This window comes from Gastrolobium bilobum, unplaced genomic scaffold (assembly GCF_033153095.1).
Source record: "Gastrolobium bilobum isolate Gb01-03AN ecotype WA unplaced genomic scaffold, APGP_CSIRO_Gbil_v1 utg152975, whole genome shotgun sequence".
NCBI classification, from domain to species: Eukaryota; Viridiplantae; Streptophyta; class Magnoliopsida; order Fabales; family Fabaceae; genus Gastrolobium; species Gastrolobium bilobum.
This window is the reverse complement of record NW_026897906.1, coordinates 1-14,244: the sequence shown is the minus strand read 5'-3', so window position 1 is coordinate 14,244 and position 14,244 is coordinate 1. Positions and strand designations below refer to the sequence as shown.

Below are 14,244 nucleotides of genomic sequence, written 5' to 3'. Positions count from 1 at the left end.
ATCCTACCTACGAGAGACACTGTTGGTTTTGCAGATTTATACGAGACTATTTTTGAGGGGTATTTTTTGACATAATAACATTTATAAATAAGAATTTAAATAAACTTATAAAAAAATCACATAGCAGAGAAGTGATAAAAAAAAATAGTGGATTAAGTGATGCACCTTCTAATCTATTTTAAACTAAAGGTGTTTCTTTAAATTATTTTATGGGAGATTATACTTATAATTTTTTTTAATCATTTTTTATGATTTTTTTTATTATTGGATCAAAATTAATTTAATAATTTTTATTTGAAATTATTTTATAATTATGAATTTAATTTTAATTCTACAATAAAAAAAGTGATTTTAAAAAAAAAATTGATTGTATGAATAACCTATTCCATTTTTCTAATGCCACTAATTTTAACTTTGTGCGCAATTAAAAATTAGGTCCTGAAGTGAAGAGTCAATTAGTAATAAATGAATCAAGGAGTTGAATTCTTTTACGTTAAAATTTTACATTACTTGTTCATAAAAAAATTAAAATTTTTGTATCTATTTATATTTTCATATATATTAAATAAGTGAGATTTGATTATCATTAATAAATAAAGAGATATATATATAAAAAAAAAATCACATGATTACATCATGTACGAAATAGGAGGAGCAAAAGAGTGGTAGCTATGGCTGCTACGTTGCCTCTAATTTCTAAACTTGCCAGTTGCCACGCACGTGAACAAAACATGCTCTTCGATACACACGTCAAGAATCCACAAGAAGACCATGATTGCATTCGCAAATGAAAAGTGGAACGTTGCAACTGCAACTTCAACTTCACCTCTCCATTATGTTCCTCCTCAAGGTCTAGTTTCCAATTTTCCATTATTTCTCTCTCCATCTTCCTTCATTCTACATTCTACCTTAATTCCCACAATTTCATGGTTCTTTAACCTTAAACTTTTTGTGCTTCCCCAGACATGGAGACAAACGGCTTTTGGTGTTTATGGGTACCTTAATTTCACCAAAGCTGGTTTTCTGTGAGTTCCTCAAAACTGACCTACTTATTATTATTATTATTATTATTATTATTATTATTATATGAGGGGATACTCAAAATTGTTATTCATGACGTGGCTCAACAACATTGATTTTACCGAGATAGATAAATTGTGTTATCCGTTTTCAACTTTTACTTTATTGGAATAATCAATTTGGACATAAATTGTGTTCGTTTCGTTTGTTTTTGAATTATTGGGGAGCTTACAAGATTGAATGGAGTTTTTTAATATTGAAAAACAGTATAGTAGAAATAAAGAGTGGACATGAAAATTGGGTACTATTTATTGTGTTTATATATATATAGTTTGTTGGAAAGTTAGAAATTAGAGTAGCAGAAAACTGGTAGCTTTGTATTATTGATATTGTTATTTGGCTTCACTGTGTGTTTAGCCAATGTATAAATTAAACTTTTTGTAGTGATCATTCTAAGAAATTCAAACCAGAGGAAATCGAAACACAAATACCAGGGAAGAATTGCATTGTTACAGGAGCTAACTCTGGAATTGGCTATGCAGCAGCTCAGGGTCTTGCACAGCGGTTTTGAATTGATCTTTCTCCAATGTTTTTATTTTTATTTTTTATTTTTATTTTTTCAGTGTGTAGTTATATGTTATGGCTAATGATTTTCAACAGTGGTGCAACCGTGTATCTTGTATGTCGTAATAAGGAGAGAGGAGAGGCTGCTCTTTCTGAAATTCAAACTAGAACCGGCAATCAAAATGTGTATTTGGAGGTATCACTTTTTTGTTTCTATATTCTAGTCACTAATCCTTATTTTTGAATTATCAGAAGCATTAGAATTTCCTAATTTCATGAATTGAACATGAACTATATGGCACTTTCAACAATTTAGTGCATAAACTGGAAGCATTTGCAAAATATAATTTCCATAATGATTTTATATGACTAGCTATTTTGTCTTGCAGATTTGTGACCTTTCATCTGTCACTGAAATCAAGTCACTTGCTTCCAGGCTTTCTAAAAAAAATGTGCCAGTTCATGTGTTGGTAAATTCTCGATTGTTTCTTGCAATTACTTCACTGCATGTAATTTCTGGTAGCTTTACTATTGAAACTTAATGGGATATCTGTAGGTTGCTGATGGATACTGTTTTATATTAAGAAATTACAACTTTTAATGTGTCTTGTGCAATAAAATCTAATATGGAATAATTTCTTGCATCAAGGTTAACAATGCCGGCTTGCTCGAGCAAAACCGAGTTACCACATCAGAAGGGTGATTCTTTATTGTTTAATATAGAAATATAAATTTTGCAAATTCTACCTGTGACCTGCATTTTTCTGCTTCCTTTTAATGTATTCTGTCATAATCCAGGTATGAGTTGAACTTTGCTGTAAATGTATTAGGCACTTACACCATGACAGAATTGATGGTGCCATTACTGGAGAAAGCTTCCCCTGATGCACGTGTAATTACTGTTTCTTCTGGTGGAATGTATGCTTCTCCCTTGACCAAAGATCTACAGGTAACTGCATTATGAACATGTCAGCAGACTCAATCATTTATAGGATTTTAGTATAATTTATTTGGTTGTCTGTACCAGTATTCCGAGAGCAACTTTAATGGGGTTGAACAATATGCTCGAAACAAGCGTGTTCAGGTCAGTTAAATTAATGATTCTATATTAGGGTACATTATTTTTTCTTGTGATGTTTTACAATTAAATATAAAACTGTAGCAAAGTATCTTTAGCTTGTCTAAAATTTACTGGTGATTTTGGATCAACTTACTTCAATATGCACATTCTCTTCAATTCAACTTACATGATGTAATATCTTTGGGTTCATTGTCTTAGAGAAGAGAACACACCAATTTCTCTTAGCTGTGCATACTTAACAACAGAAACTATTATTAGTTTATTATATAGTGGTGAATTTGCCCTGTTTTTCCACAAGTTCGTTGGAAAATTTTTTGTTCCTTCAACAGTCTTGCTTTATAGCTCATTCCATTTGTTGGATTGTGCCTCCAAGATAATGCTTCTAATTTTAAGCACCAATATCTATCATGACAAATATTTTAGGTGGTGGACCTCCAGTAAAATCTTTGTTTGGTTACTGCAAGGGAATCCTTCTAGTGATTCAAATGTTACGTATACACAATTTTTTTTTTTTTTTTTTAATTCATCAAATCCAATGTGTCTAATAATGATATATTATATGTAAACTAAGAACTACTAGAACATTTTAATTTGAACTGAGCATATTACTCTTATCTATCAGATAACAAGTATTATAAATAAGCATTTAAATACCTTTGATTTCTTAAGAAACTTGTGGTTTGGCTTATGAAATTGAATGTTCCACAGTTGAAACAGCCTAGTCTTTTGAATTTTGAGTTTGGTGCTATAATCACTGTATCTGGTTCTTAGTTTTCAAAAGTTAAATCTCTATCAAGAAATTTGATTTATTTAGTTTAAATTAGATCCACTATCAATGCAATACTCTAAGCATAAGTAAAAAAGCGTCACATCATTATAGTATTAGTAACTAAGGTCCATAATTAAATACAATTTTTTAGCAAGTTTTTATTGTGACACAAAAACAGCCTCTTTGCAATTATGCAAGGGTAAGGCTGCGTACAAGGATTACTTTTACCCCACACTTGCTAGTCTGGTTTAACGGGGAGTGATTTTTTTTTATTGTGACACAAAATGGTTTACTTGTGGTTGAAAATTTTTATATTACAGTGGACCATAATTAAATACCTATTGTATATATAACTCTTTGTATGATCCATGTAATCAGAAAACAGGCAGCAGTTGTACTATCTGACATCACGTGGAATGTTTTCAAAATCTTTTTTATCATGTTTGCATGTCATATAATTTAGAATCCATATTTCCTTGATAGAATCTTAGAGGCATTTAAAAGAGATTACTTGAGTGCTTTCTGTTTATATTTTTTATTTTTTTTCGTTTGTCTGTATTCATGCAAATTTATGACATATTTGTTATGCCAGGTTGCCCTAACAGAAAAGTGGGCTGAGAAATATAAGAACAAAGGGATAGGATTCTACTCAATGCACCCTGGTTGGGCTGAGACTCCTGGGGTTGCAAAGAGTTTGCCAAGCTTCTCTAAAGCGTGAGTATTGTTTATCGTTACACTATCCATAGAACCTATTGATTGTTACTATAAAAATTGGAGACAAAAGCTATTCATGGGCAGAGAGTTCGTCTTTTACATTGTACAAAGCATGTGATGACCAAGTTGTCACAACTTTGATTCTTGTTACCCCTATTCTTTATAATTATATTAAATTTCTGCACAAGATAAAGTGGACTTCTTGATTGTCCATACTTCGAGTCTAAATAACTTGCAACTAAAATATGGGCACCAAAGAAAAGAAAGTAAAATTATTATTTGGCACCTTCCAAATAGTTTATATATTGATTCAATTATTTATAGGCTTTCGGGGAAGCTTAGAACAAGTGAAGAAGGTGCAGACACAGTTATCTGGCTGGCGTTACAACCAAAGGAAAAACTGGTATCAGGAGCATTGTATTTTGATAGAGCTGAAGCTCCAAAGCACCTTACATTTGCTGCTACGAGTGGTTCTCATGCTTTGATCGACTCTATTGTTGATAGTCTTCATTCCATGGCTTCTCCTTTTGTCAATTAGGTAGAGTACTTTTACCCAGGAATTAAAACCTTGAAGTTTTGTAATTAATCATAGAACTCTAAAATAAATGACAGTAATATAAATTGCTTTCAACAATCATCAATGCCTACTCTCCCAACTATACCAAAAACATTGGAGACTTGATGATGGTAACTTTTTATGCACTATCAGTGTGGCTACTTAATTCAGTGAAAAGAAAGAGTGTATTATTCTATTGTGTAAATAACTGTACAAAGGCTCATTATTTAAAGAGACTAAATGACCTAATGAGCTAAGCCTAAAGAAACTTTTAGAGTAGTCTAAATAATAAAATACTAATCTAAATAATACAATATTATTTAAAATGCTCCTCCTCAAATTGAGGAATAGATGTTTTATCATTCCCGGATTGCTAGTAAGTTTTTGAAATCTATCTTTGGAGAGTCTTTTTGTCAAAACATCAGCTAATTGGCGCCTAGAGGGAATGTATGGAGTAGAGATCAGCTCGCTATCAAGTTTCTCTTTAATGAAGTGACGGTCGACCTCAACATGCTTAGTTCGATCATGTTGGAATGAATTATGAACTATATAGATGGCGGACTTATTATCACAAAGTAGCTTCATAGGTCCTTTAGATTTTATTTGGAGATCATCAAGTATAATTTTTTTTAACCATAACAATTCACAAATACCTTGGGCATCGCTCGAAACTTCGCCTCTACACTTGACCTAGCAACCACATCTTGTTTCTTACTTCTCTATGTCACTAAATTACCACAAAGAAACATACAATAACCAGTGGTAGATCGACGGTCAGTCATTGACCTAGCATAATCAACATTAGTGTAAACTTCTAAGGAAAGATTTCCATCACGTCAAATAGTAGTCCTCTGCCAAGAGTAGTTTTGAGATACTAAATAATTCTTTCCACTGTCTGTATGTGTTTTTTTCTCGAATTATGCATGAATTGACTGACAATATTAATAGCATAAGCTAAATCTGATACACTTACAGTTGGCTCATTGCACATGCTTCAACCATTGATTCAGAAAGCTCGAAGTCAATCAGAATTGTGGCCCAATAAATATTGCCCAATTGTTAAAAAAAGTAGTAATTTGAAATATAACAAATTACAATCAAATCCAAGTTGAAATAAAATCGCAAATATGATTGCGATTTGTTTGGTAAGAAAAGAAAAACAACACATTTGACATGATTTGAAATCTAAGATTTAGGATGTATTTTGAATGTAATTATTTATTTATTTTTAGGAATTAATTATCATTATATTTATTTTAGTAATTTTTCTTATTTTTGGGATTTCAGATTTTGAATTTCGAATTATGGATCAATTTGTAATTAGTCTATAAAAAGGTGCTTAAGACCCTTATTCTAGGAGTTGAATTTTGTTATTTTGATAATATAAATTGAGAACTGGAGGGTTATGACACGAGCTGTCGAACTCGTGCAAATTAAAAACCATTTCTTTATTAGGGTTCAGAAAATTTGTAGTAAAGTGGAAACCCTAAGTCATATCTCAAGGAAATTGTTTTGGTAAAAATCGCTTATGATGACAGAAAATTAAAAGGGGGTTTTGGATTTTGATTGAATAATTAAAAAGGCAGAATATAAATTTGGAATAAAAATTCGTAATTAAAAATTAACCAACCTAAGGTTAGGGTTCCATGGACGTCTTTCCTCGGATAAAAAGATATCAGAATCGTGATTGATCGTCAATCGAATCAGAATCCTTATTTCCAATTGACAACCCTCTCTAAGCGATCGCTTAGCATTTGATAATACAGTGCTTCTACTCATACAATCGCAGAGTATCAGCCCGTTTGATTTAAGGTCATAGGGTCAATCAATCTAACCATCAAATCTGATGATTAATCCCTTTCCATAATCGCAATCGCGAACCTCAGATTGAATATCCACGATCGCACGATATCAATCTGAGGTGGGAAGGGAAACAAAACTGATTTAAAATAAAGCGCAGACCCTCAAGACTAATACATGGAATCTGTTACCCTTAGGTTGATTAAAAGGTTCTTAGCCTCGTATGGCTAAGGTAAACATGATTAAAATAAAATAAAAAGAAGAAGAAAAAGATGAAGAACGCGAAGAACGCTCCAGAGAAAGTGCTTTGATCCCCGAATTCGAAATTACAGAATGAATAATAGTTTCCTACTCTGCCGTCATATACCCCTACCCAAATCGGGTTAGGGTTCAGTTCTGATCGGCCAATCTATCTAAAATACGAAATAAAATAAATAAAATAAAATAAAACTTGGCTTTGGGCCACTTATGTAATTGGGTTTTAATTTAAATTACAAGTCTAAAACTTCAGCAAAACGTGTCCGACTTGGTGCAAGATTTAGACCATCTTCCCGTTTGAATTGGGCTTCAGTAGATGAAATAGCGATTGTAGCCCTATCTGTTAGCTGCAAAACGCAACAAGAACAGAGTCAATCGGACATCTGTAGAGTGAGATATGGTCAAAATACGGAAGTAGTGTAAATCTGGAAAATTATGACAAAAATCAATTAAACCCAATTAAAATCTAGAATTGTGATTTGACCCAAAAAACATTTATTTAATTCAAATAAATCATAAAAATATCAACCAAGAGTAATAAATAAGTGAAACAAAATATGAGTTATCAGGTTACTCTTTTATAAAAATCTCAACTTTCTATTTAGCCACTTTTTTTATGCGCTTTCGGCATCATTTGGTATCAGAGCACTAAGTTGCCTTCAACCAATGGCTGAACAGAATCATAGAGGTCATCAATGGAGGAGTCATGAAGATAGGGGACGTGGATTCGTTCCTAAAGGAGACATACAACTGCATCAGATATACCGCGTGACATAGAAATTGACGAGCTCAGAAGGCAGATCCAGGATTTGAAGCAACAACTTGAGCAAGCAATGGACAAGAAAATCCAAGTTTTGGAGCGACTACTTGTGCGGGCGCAGAGAAAGAGAATCAAGATTTGGAGCGACGACTTGTGCCGATATGCATGAAAATCCATATTTTGAAGCGAGCTCTTGTGGAGGCGTAGAGTATAGAAAACCAATATTTGGAGCAACGACTTGCATGGACAAATTTGGACATTCAATCCGAAGAAGGAATGGAAATAGAGAACGCATTTGATGACGAAGAGGAGGACGTCAATCTCTTGGGGATTCTAAACCAGAGACAGAATTGAGAAGTATAACCTGGAAATCAGTCCACTTTTCTAGATATCGAGATGCAAATCAGCATTCTTGACTTTGAAGTCTATGATCATAATTCAGTTTATGATGATCATCCGATCTATGATGATAATAATTGTGGAGAAGCACTTTGGAGTTTAAAGGTTTCATGGTAAGCCGGAGCAAGACTGAGTATATGAAGTGTAGTTTTCTCTGGTAGGAGATGTAGATCAAGACCGCGTGCATCTACTTGGTTAAGAGGTTCCCAAGAAAGATGCTTTTAGATATCTGGGATCAAATTGCAAAAAGGTGGTGAGATTGATGAGGATGTAAATCATAGAATCAGAGCATGATGGATGATAATAATTGTGGAGAAGCACTTTGGAGTCTAAAGGTTTCACGGTAAGCCGGAGCAAGACTGAGTATATGAAGTGTAGTTTTCTCTGGTAAGAGATGGAGATCAAGACCCCGTGCATCTACTTGGTCAAGAGGTTCCCAAGAAAGATGTTTTTAGATATCTGGGATCAATTTTGCAAAAAGGTGGTGAGATTGATGAGGATGTAAATCATAGAATTAGAGCAGGATGAATGAAATGACAGAGTGCATCTGGGTTTTTGTGTGACCGCAAAATTCCTCTTAAACTAAAAGGAAAATTCTATAGGATAGCAGTAAGGCCTACAATGTTATATGGAGCTGAATGTTGGCCAGCACATAGGCAACACGAGCATAAAATAAGAGTAGCAGAAATGAGGATGTTAAGGTGGACGTGTGATTATACGAAGATGGATAAAATAAGAAATGAAGATATTCGACGAAAGGTAGAAGTAGTATCGATAACTAAAAAGATAAGGGAACATAGATTGAGGTGGTTTGGGCATGTAATGAGACGGCCCCTGGATGCTCCTGTAAGAACAAAGTTTGTTACCAAGAGCCCGACACAAAGAGAGGTAGAGATAGAGAGAAACTTACCTGGGGAAAGGTAATTAAACAAGACTTAATGGAGTGTCATATAGATTGGCAGACAGTGTGTCTTAGGATGGAGTGGAGAAAAGCTATAAGCAGAGTGGAAAGTTAAACCCGTTGGTATTCCTATGTTCTAGATAGTCCGTTTTTAGTCCTTTTCCTCTTCAATCCCCCCTCTCCTTCTTTCCCCTTCTTGTCTTTTATCTTATTTACCCCTTCCCCAATTATATATATATATATATATATATATATATATTATTTTTTTATTTTTTTAATTTCCTTTTATTTATCATTGGGTTCATCTACCACAACCCCAATTAACTTGGGTTAAATGTGATGTTGATGTTGATGTTAATGTTAATCCGATCTATGATGATAATCCAATTTATGATGATTATCCTATAATGACCCTAACTGGTAAATCTTAATTAGAGATTTAATTTAAGGATTTAAATGCCATAATTAGATTCAGTGAGTGATTCCGAGTATTTTGGCTGTAATCATGACTATGTTATGAACAGTGCGTTCTGTCGGAGAATTCGCAGTCTCGTGAATTAACCGGTAGAGCTTAAATAAGCAAAATTATTTTAGAGACATAATTTGACAATTCTGACGACAAATATGAGTTCAGAATGAAAAATAGTATAGTCTGGCACTTTCCGTGAAAATCTCGTGAATAGTGTTTCTACCGGGTATTTTGTACTGCTATTTGAGCAACCTGTAGAGTCCAGAAATAAATAATTGATGAAATAAGAATAAGAAAGTCCAATATATGCCAAGCAAGTCAATATAGACCCAAGAAAATGATAAGTCTATAAGTTTCAAATTTTATAAATAAACAAAGTACAGTTAGTGGGTTTTTGTGCATTTCGTAAAAAATGGTGCAGAAACCACACTGCAAATTATGAATAGTGCTCGTTAGAAAATAAAAGTTAATGTAAATGACTTTAGAAAAATAAAAATATATTAGTATCTTTGAGTTAGATCCGGGTTAGTTTAAGTGAAATACGCAAGAGAAAAACATCCGATTAAAATAATGCCACATGGGCTTAAAAGAACCAAACCACTCATCTCTCATTACCCAAAAAGCATTTTCTCTCTCTTCTCACCCTCCCAAACCCGTGTCTGCTTGGAGATGGAGACCTAGGGTTTTCAAATTTTCTTTCCTTCCATTCTCACTCTTTTGGTCATCAAAAGGAATTATGCCTTACATGAAATTTATGGGAAAAAGTCCAACGAAGCTATTCCAACCATCAATTTGAGTTTTTGTTGAGAGCTTGGTGAGTTTTCCCTCCTCCCAAATCTGAGTTACTATTCATCCCAAGGAAAAAAGTGGAGCTTCCATGGAGTTTTGCTTGAGAGAGGTCTCCTAGGCTTTGGGTAGTTGCTTTAAGGTAACAAAACTCTAACCCTATGACTTAGTCTTGTGATTTATGTTGTGAAAAATATTGTGAGCATATTTTGAGTGAGAAATAAAGTAGTTCACCACTTGGATTGATGATAGATTATGAAGGGGTGTTATATAGGAATGGAAGTAAGTATTTGTATATGTTTAAAATGGAAAAAAATCCACGGTGTGGGCTTCCTTTTAATTTCGGCCTTCATAAGATTATGAGGGAATGATGTATAAAATTTTAATCCATGTAGTTGGAAGGCTTCATGTGTTGAAATAAGTGGAAAATTGATGAATGAGTAAGAATACAAAAATAAGAAAAATATTAGGGTGTCATGCCTCTAGGCTAGGCCATAATGTGCCATTGAGGGGTCTATTGTTTTAAAAAAAAAATTAATTGGACATAATGTATAAATATGCATGTAGGTGCAAGTTGCAAAATTAAGGAAAAGAAATGGAATGAAAAGAAAGAGCACCCTTGGCCTTTCCTTTAGGAATTCGGCCTTATAGGGTAAAAATAAGGAGAATTAGATTATGTCCTATTTTATTAAAGTGTTGAGTGTCCAATGTATGAAATTAATAAGATTATATAGTGAAACGGTCTAGACTTGTGTATTGGCATAGGATTGGCAAAAATGCAAAGAAATGAAAAGAAGCGGTAAAATGTATGCCTTATGTGAAAACTAGGCATGATGGCATTTTATTAATTGGTATTTGTGGATTCTTGCTCTAGGTGTACCTAGGGACTAAAAAGAAATCAAAATCTCTTGAAGATATATAAGTAACTTGAGCCACAAGTAAGCTGATTGTTAAAGCTTCAAGAGGTAAGCTCTATGTTTAAGGAGTCTTTTCCTGCTTGAGTGCTCCACCATGGTTAGTGAACTATGGTTGGACTGTATGACTGTGATTTAGATGCTTTGTATAGATGCATTCATATAGAGTTATTTGATAACATGATATGTTTTTCTCTGATATGACTTCTGTAATATGATTTCTGTAACAATCTCTGGCCATTGATTGTATAGTAACCTGATGTCCGCTTCGGGGTCCTCCCTCGGGACTAATGGTGTATGCCTCTGATATTTCTGGTTCCGCTTTGGGGTCCTCCCTCGGGAACACGTGCGTTGATTTCCGCTTGGGGTCCTCCCTGGGGAATGACGGCGCACATCTCTGATATGATATGGATATATGCTCTGTTCTGTTATGATATCTGTTATATGTTGTATTCATATACTCTGTATCTGACTTTCATGCAGGAGTGAGCCAGGGGTATGGAGAATTCTCTATAAACCTGGAGCTTATTGAGATTTGTAATCTCACCCCTCGTTGGGGCCATATTTTCAGGTGCCCAGATTCCCGGTGAGACCTCTCTAGTCAGGGACACGACACGTGGCTGAGGCAGTTGACAGATCGGATTTTTGAGTGGCTGTACCTTTTTGGAGTGTTTGATGTCTTTTAGTATTTCCGCATTTGATGGATCATGATATCGATCCTTTATTTTGTATATGGCCTGTATATGTTTTGTACATGTCTGTCACTTTGATGCATGTACATTTGAGTATTCAGGCACGTTATATGATGATGTAGTATTCAGTTATGTTTATGTATTGGATTGCATGCTGTTAGATTAGCGGCACTGAGCCAAGTTATGCATGCGCCCATGGATGGGTATCTGATTATATTTGCATGACTGGTACTTCTGGATTGATGTGCTGTATAAACTGTTTATCAGGAAATGTTTCTGAGTGGGATTGGAAAATCCCCAATTGTCCGATTTATAGAGGAAACTCCGTCCGTTTTTCGTTTACGTCGAATGAGAATTAAAAAGAAAAAGAAAAAGTTAGCTCGTATTTTCGTAAGTTAAGTCTTCTGCTGTTTCTGTTTATATCATATGCATGTTAATTGAACCGGCTCGAGACAGAGATGTTACATTTATGGTAGTAGAGCAGTTTCTCTAGGAGAGCCTGTGAAATATTGCCTAAATTGTTCGGGTTGATATATTGTTGAGTTTTTCTTGGAGTACTATGATATGCATGTTTGATCACTGAGTGTGAGCGTAGCTAACTCATTGCTTTGTGTGAAATATGCAGAATTATGGTTTGCCCAAGAAGGATTTCTGATCCTCCTATTGACCCGACATATCCAATTTTAGCAAATTTGGCTAGACCCCGTGTAACTCAGCGGGGAAATACTTCACAGCCAGATCCAATGATAACGGCCTTAACTGAGATGCAACAAAATATGGCTGCAGCTAGGCAGCGAGATCTGGAAGTGATGATGAAAGCAAATCAAGCCCTGTTAGAGGCTAATAGGTTGGCCAATCAAGAAATGATGACAGCAAGCAGAATGACGAATATTGAAATGATGAGATTACTCTTGGTTGAGGTGAGGGCTGGTGGGCAAGGTACACAGCCACAGCCTGAGCCACAACCACAATAGCCTGTTCCTCCTCCTCATAATCCCATTGTTGTGGAGGGTGAAGGAAATAATGATTTGAATGAAGAATCTAGTCACAGGGGTGGTGTGGCACAGCCAGCCGCGAATAGAGAGCAAAGATAAAGAATGCTTAATGCCTTCCGAAAACATGCACCACCAAATTACAAAGGAGGCATTGCTCTGATTGCCGCAATTGTTGTATGCTTCTTAAATGCTGCAGAATGATGCAGCCGATTGGTGGAGAAATACCCGTCAGCCCTTGGAATGTCAGGGTCATGCTATTACTTGGCCTTTATTTGAAAGGCAATTCTTGCTGAAATACTTTCCGGCTGAAGCCCGGATAAGGAAGAAGGGTGAATTTGAAGAACTAAAGCAGGGCCAGATGTCTATTGATGAATATTTGAATAAGTTTAATAAGCTGGCCAAATACTCTCATTTCCAGAGAGCTCCACCTACTGAGGATGATCTGGTGTTTAAATTTCATAGAGGATTACATGACAACATTTCTGAAAAACTTGCAGGACACACTTTTGATACTTTTGCTGCACTCGTCAAAAAGTGTAAAAACATTCAAAAGTACTATAGAAGGAAGCACAAGGACCAATCTGCTCCTAATTCTAGTCCTAAAAACACTTCTGGGAATTCTAAAGGAAAAAGGTTGCAGGTTAGACAGTCTGATGGTAAGTTCAAAAAGGCGGGAAATTCTAAGCCTGGAAATCTTAAATCTGCTCCTCAATGCGCTACATGTGGTAAAGTTCATGCTGGGGTTTGCAGAAAAGAGCACAAACTGTGTTACAAATGTGGCCAACCTGGGCATTTTATTAGGGACTGCCCCTTTAATGGGGGACAAGTTTCTACTATTCAGGCTACTCCGGCTCCTATTGTGGTTGAGGAACCATCTCTACCTCTCCCATCTTCAGTTGCCCGAGTATATGCAATGACTCAGCAAGATGCTGAGAGGTCAGCTAGTTTGGTACGAGGTATGATTTCTATTCGTGATGAAATGCTTAGTGTTTTGTTTGATTCTGGTGCCACACATTCTTTTATTGCTGATTATGTAGCTGAAGCATTTGGTCTGCATGTGATAAAAATGAAAACTCCTATGCGTATTGTTACAGCTGTGGGAAGAGTTTTTAATGAAGACTATGTTTGTGAAAATGTGAAATTCAAGTATGAAGGCAGGGAATATTCTGCCGATTTTATCGTCTTACATCTTGCATCTGTGAATTTAATCTGGGGATGGATTGATTGTCTAAGTACTGTGTGAAGATTGATTGCTGCAGTAAAACCATTTGTCTCATCTCATGATGAAGAGAGGGAGTCCCCTTATTTGTCTGTACTTCGGGTTGTAAAGGCCTTGAAGGAAGGAGATTCCGGGTATGTTTTATTGGGAGGTCTGGTTGGCGTCAACAAGGAGCCAATTTCTGTTATTCCGATTGTCTCCGAGTTTGAGGATGTCTTTCCGGATGAAATTTCGCATTTTCCTCCAGAGAGGGAAATTGAATTTGCAATTGACTTGTTACCTGGCGTGGGGCCTATCTCTCTTGCCCCATACCGGATGTCACCTCTAGAATTATCTGAATTGAAGAA

The 14,244-nt window shown here is 35.2% G+C and overlaps 1 protein-coding gene across 1 annotated transcript; it reads left to right on the top strand.

The window, feature by feature from the left end:
• The first annotated feature begins 721 nt into the window (after positions 1–721).
• LOC133311319 (uncharacterized) lies at positions 722–4,868 on the top strand. The gene is made up of 10 exons (XM_061512341.1): positions 722–850; positions 964–1,025; positions 1,465–1,584; positions 1,681–1,780; positions 1,974–2,054; positions 2,234–2,283; positions 2,383–2,533; positions 2,612–2,668; positions 4,027–4,148; positions 4,473–4,868. The coding sequence occupies exons 1-10, from the start codon at positions 788–790 to the stop codon at positions 4,684–4,686; spliced, it is 1,020 nt and encodes a 339-aa protein (XP_061368325.1). The 5' UTR covers positions 722–787; the 3' UTR covers positions 4,687–4,868.
• The last annotated feature ends 9,376 nt before the right edge of the window (positions 4,869–14,244 follow it).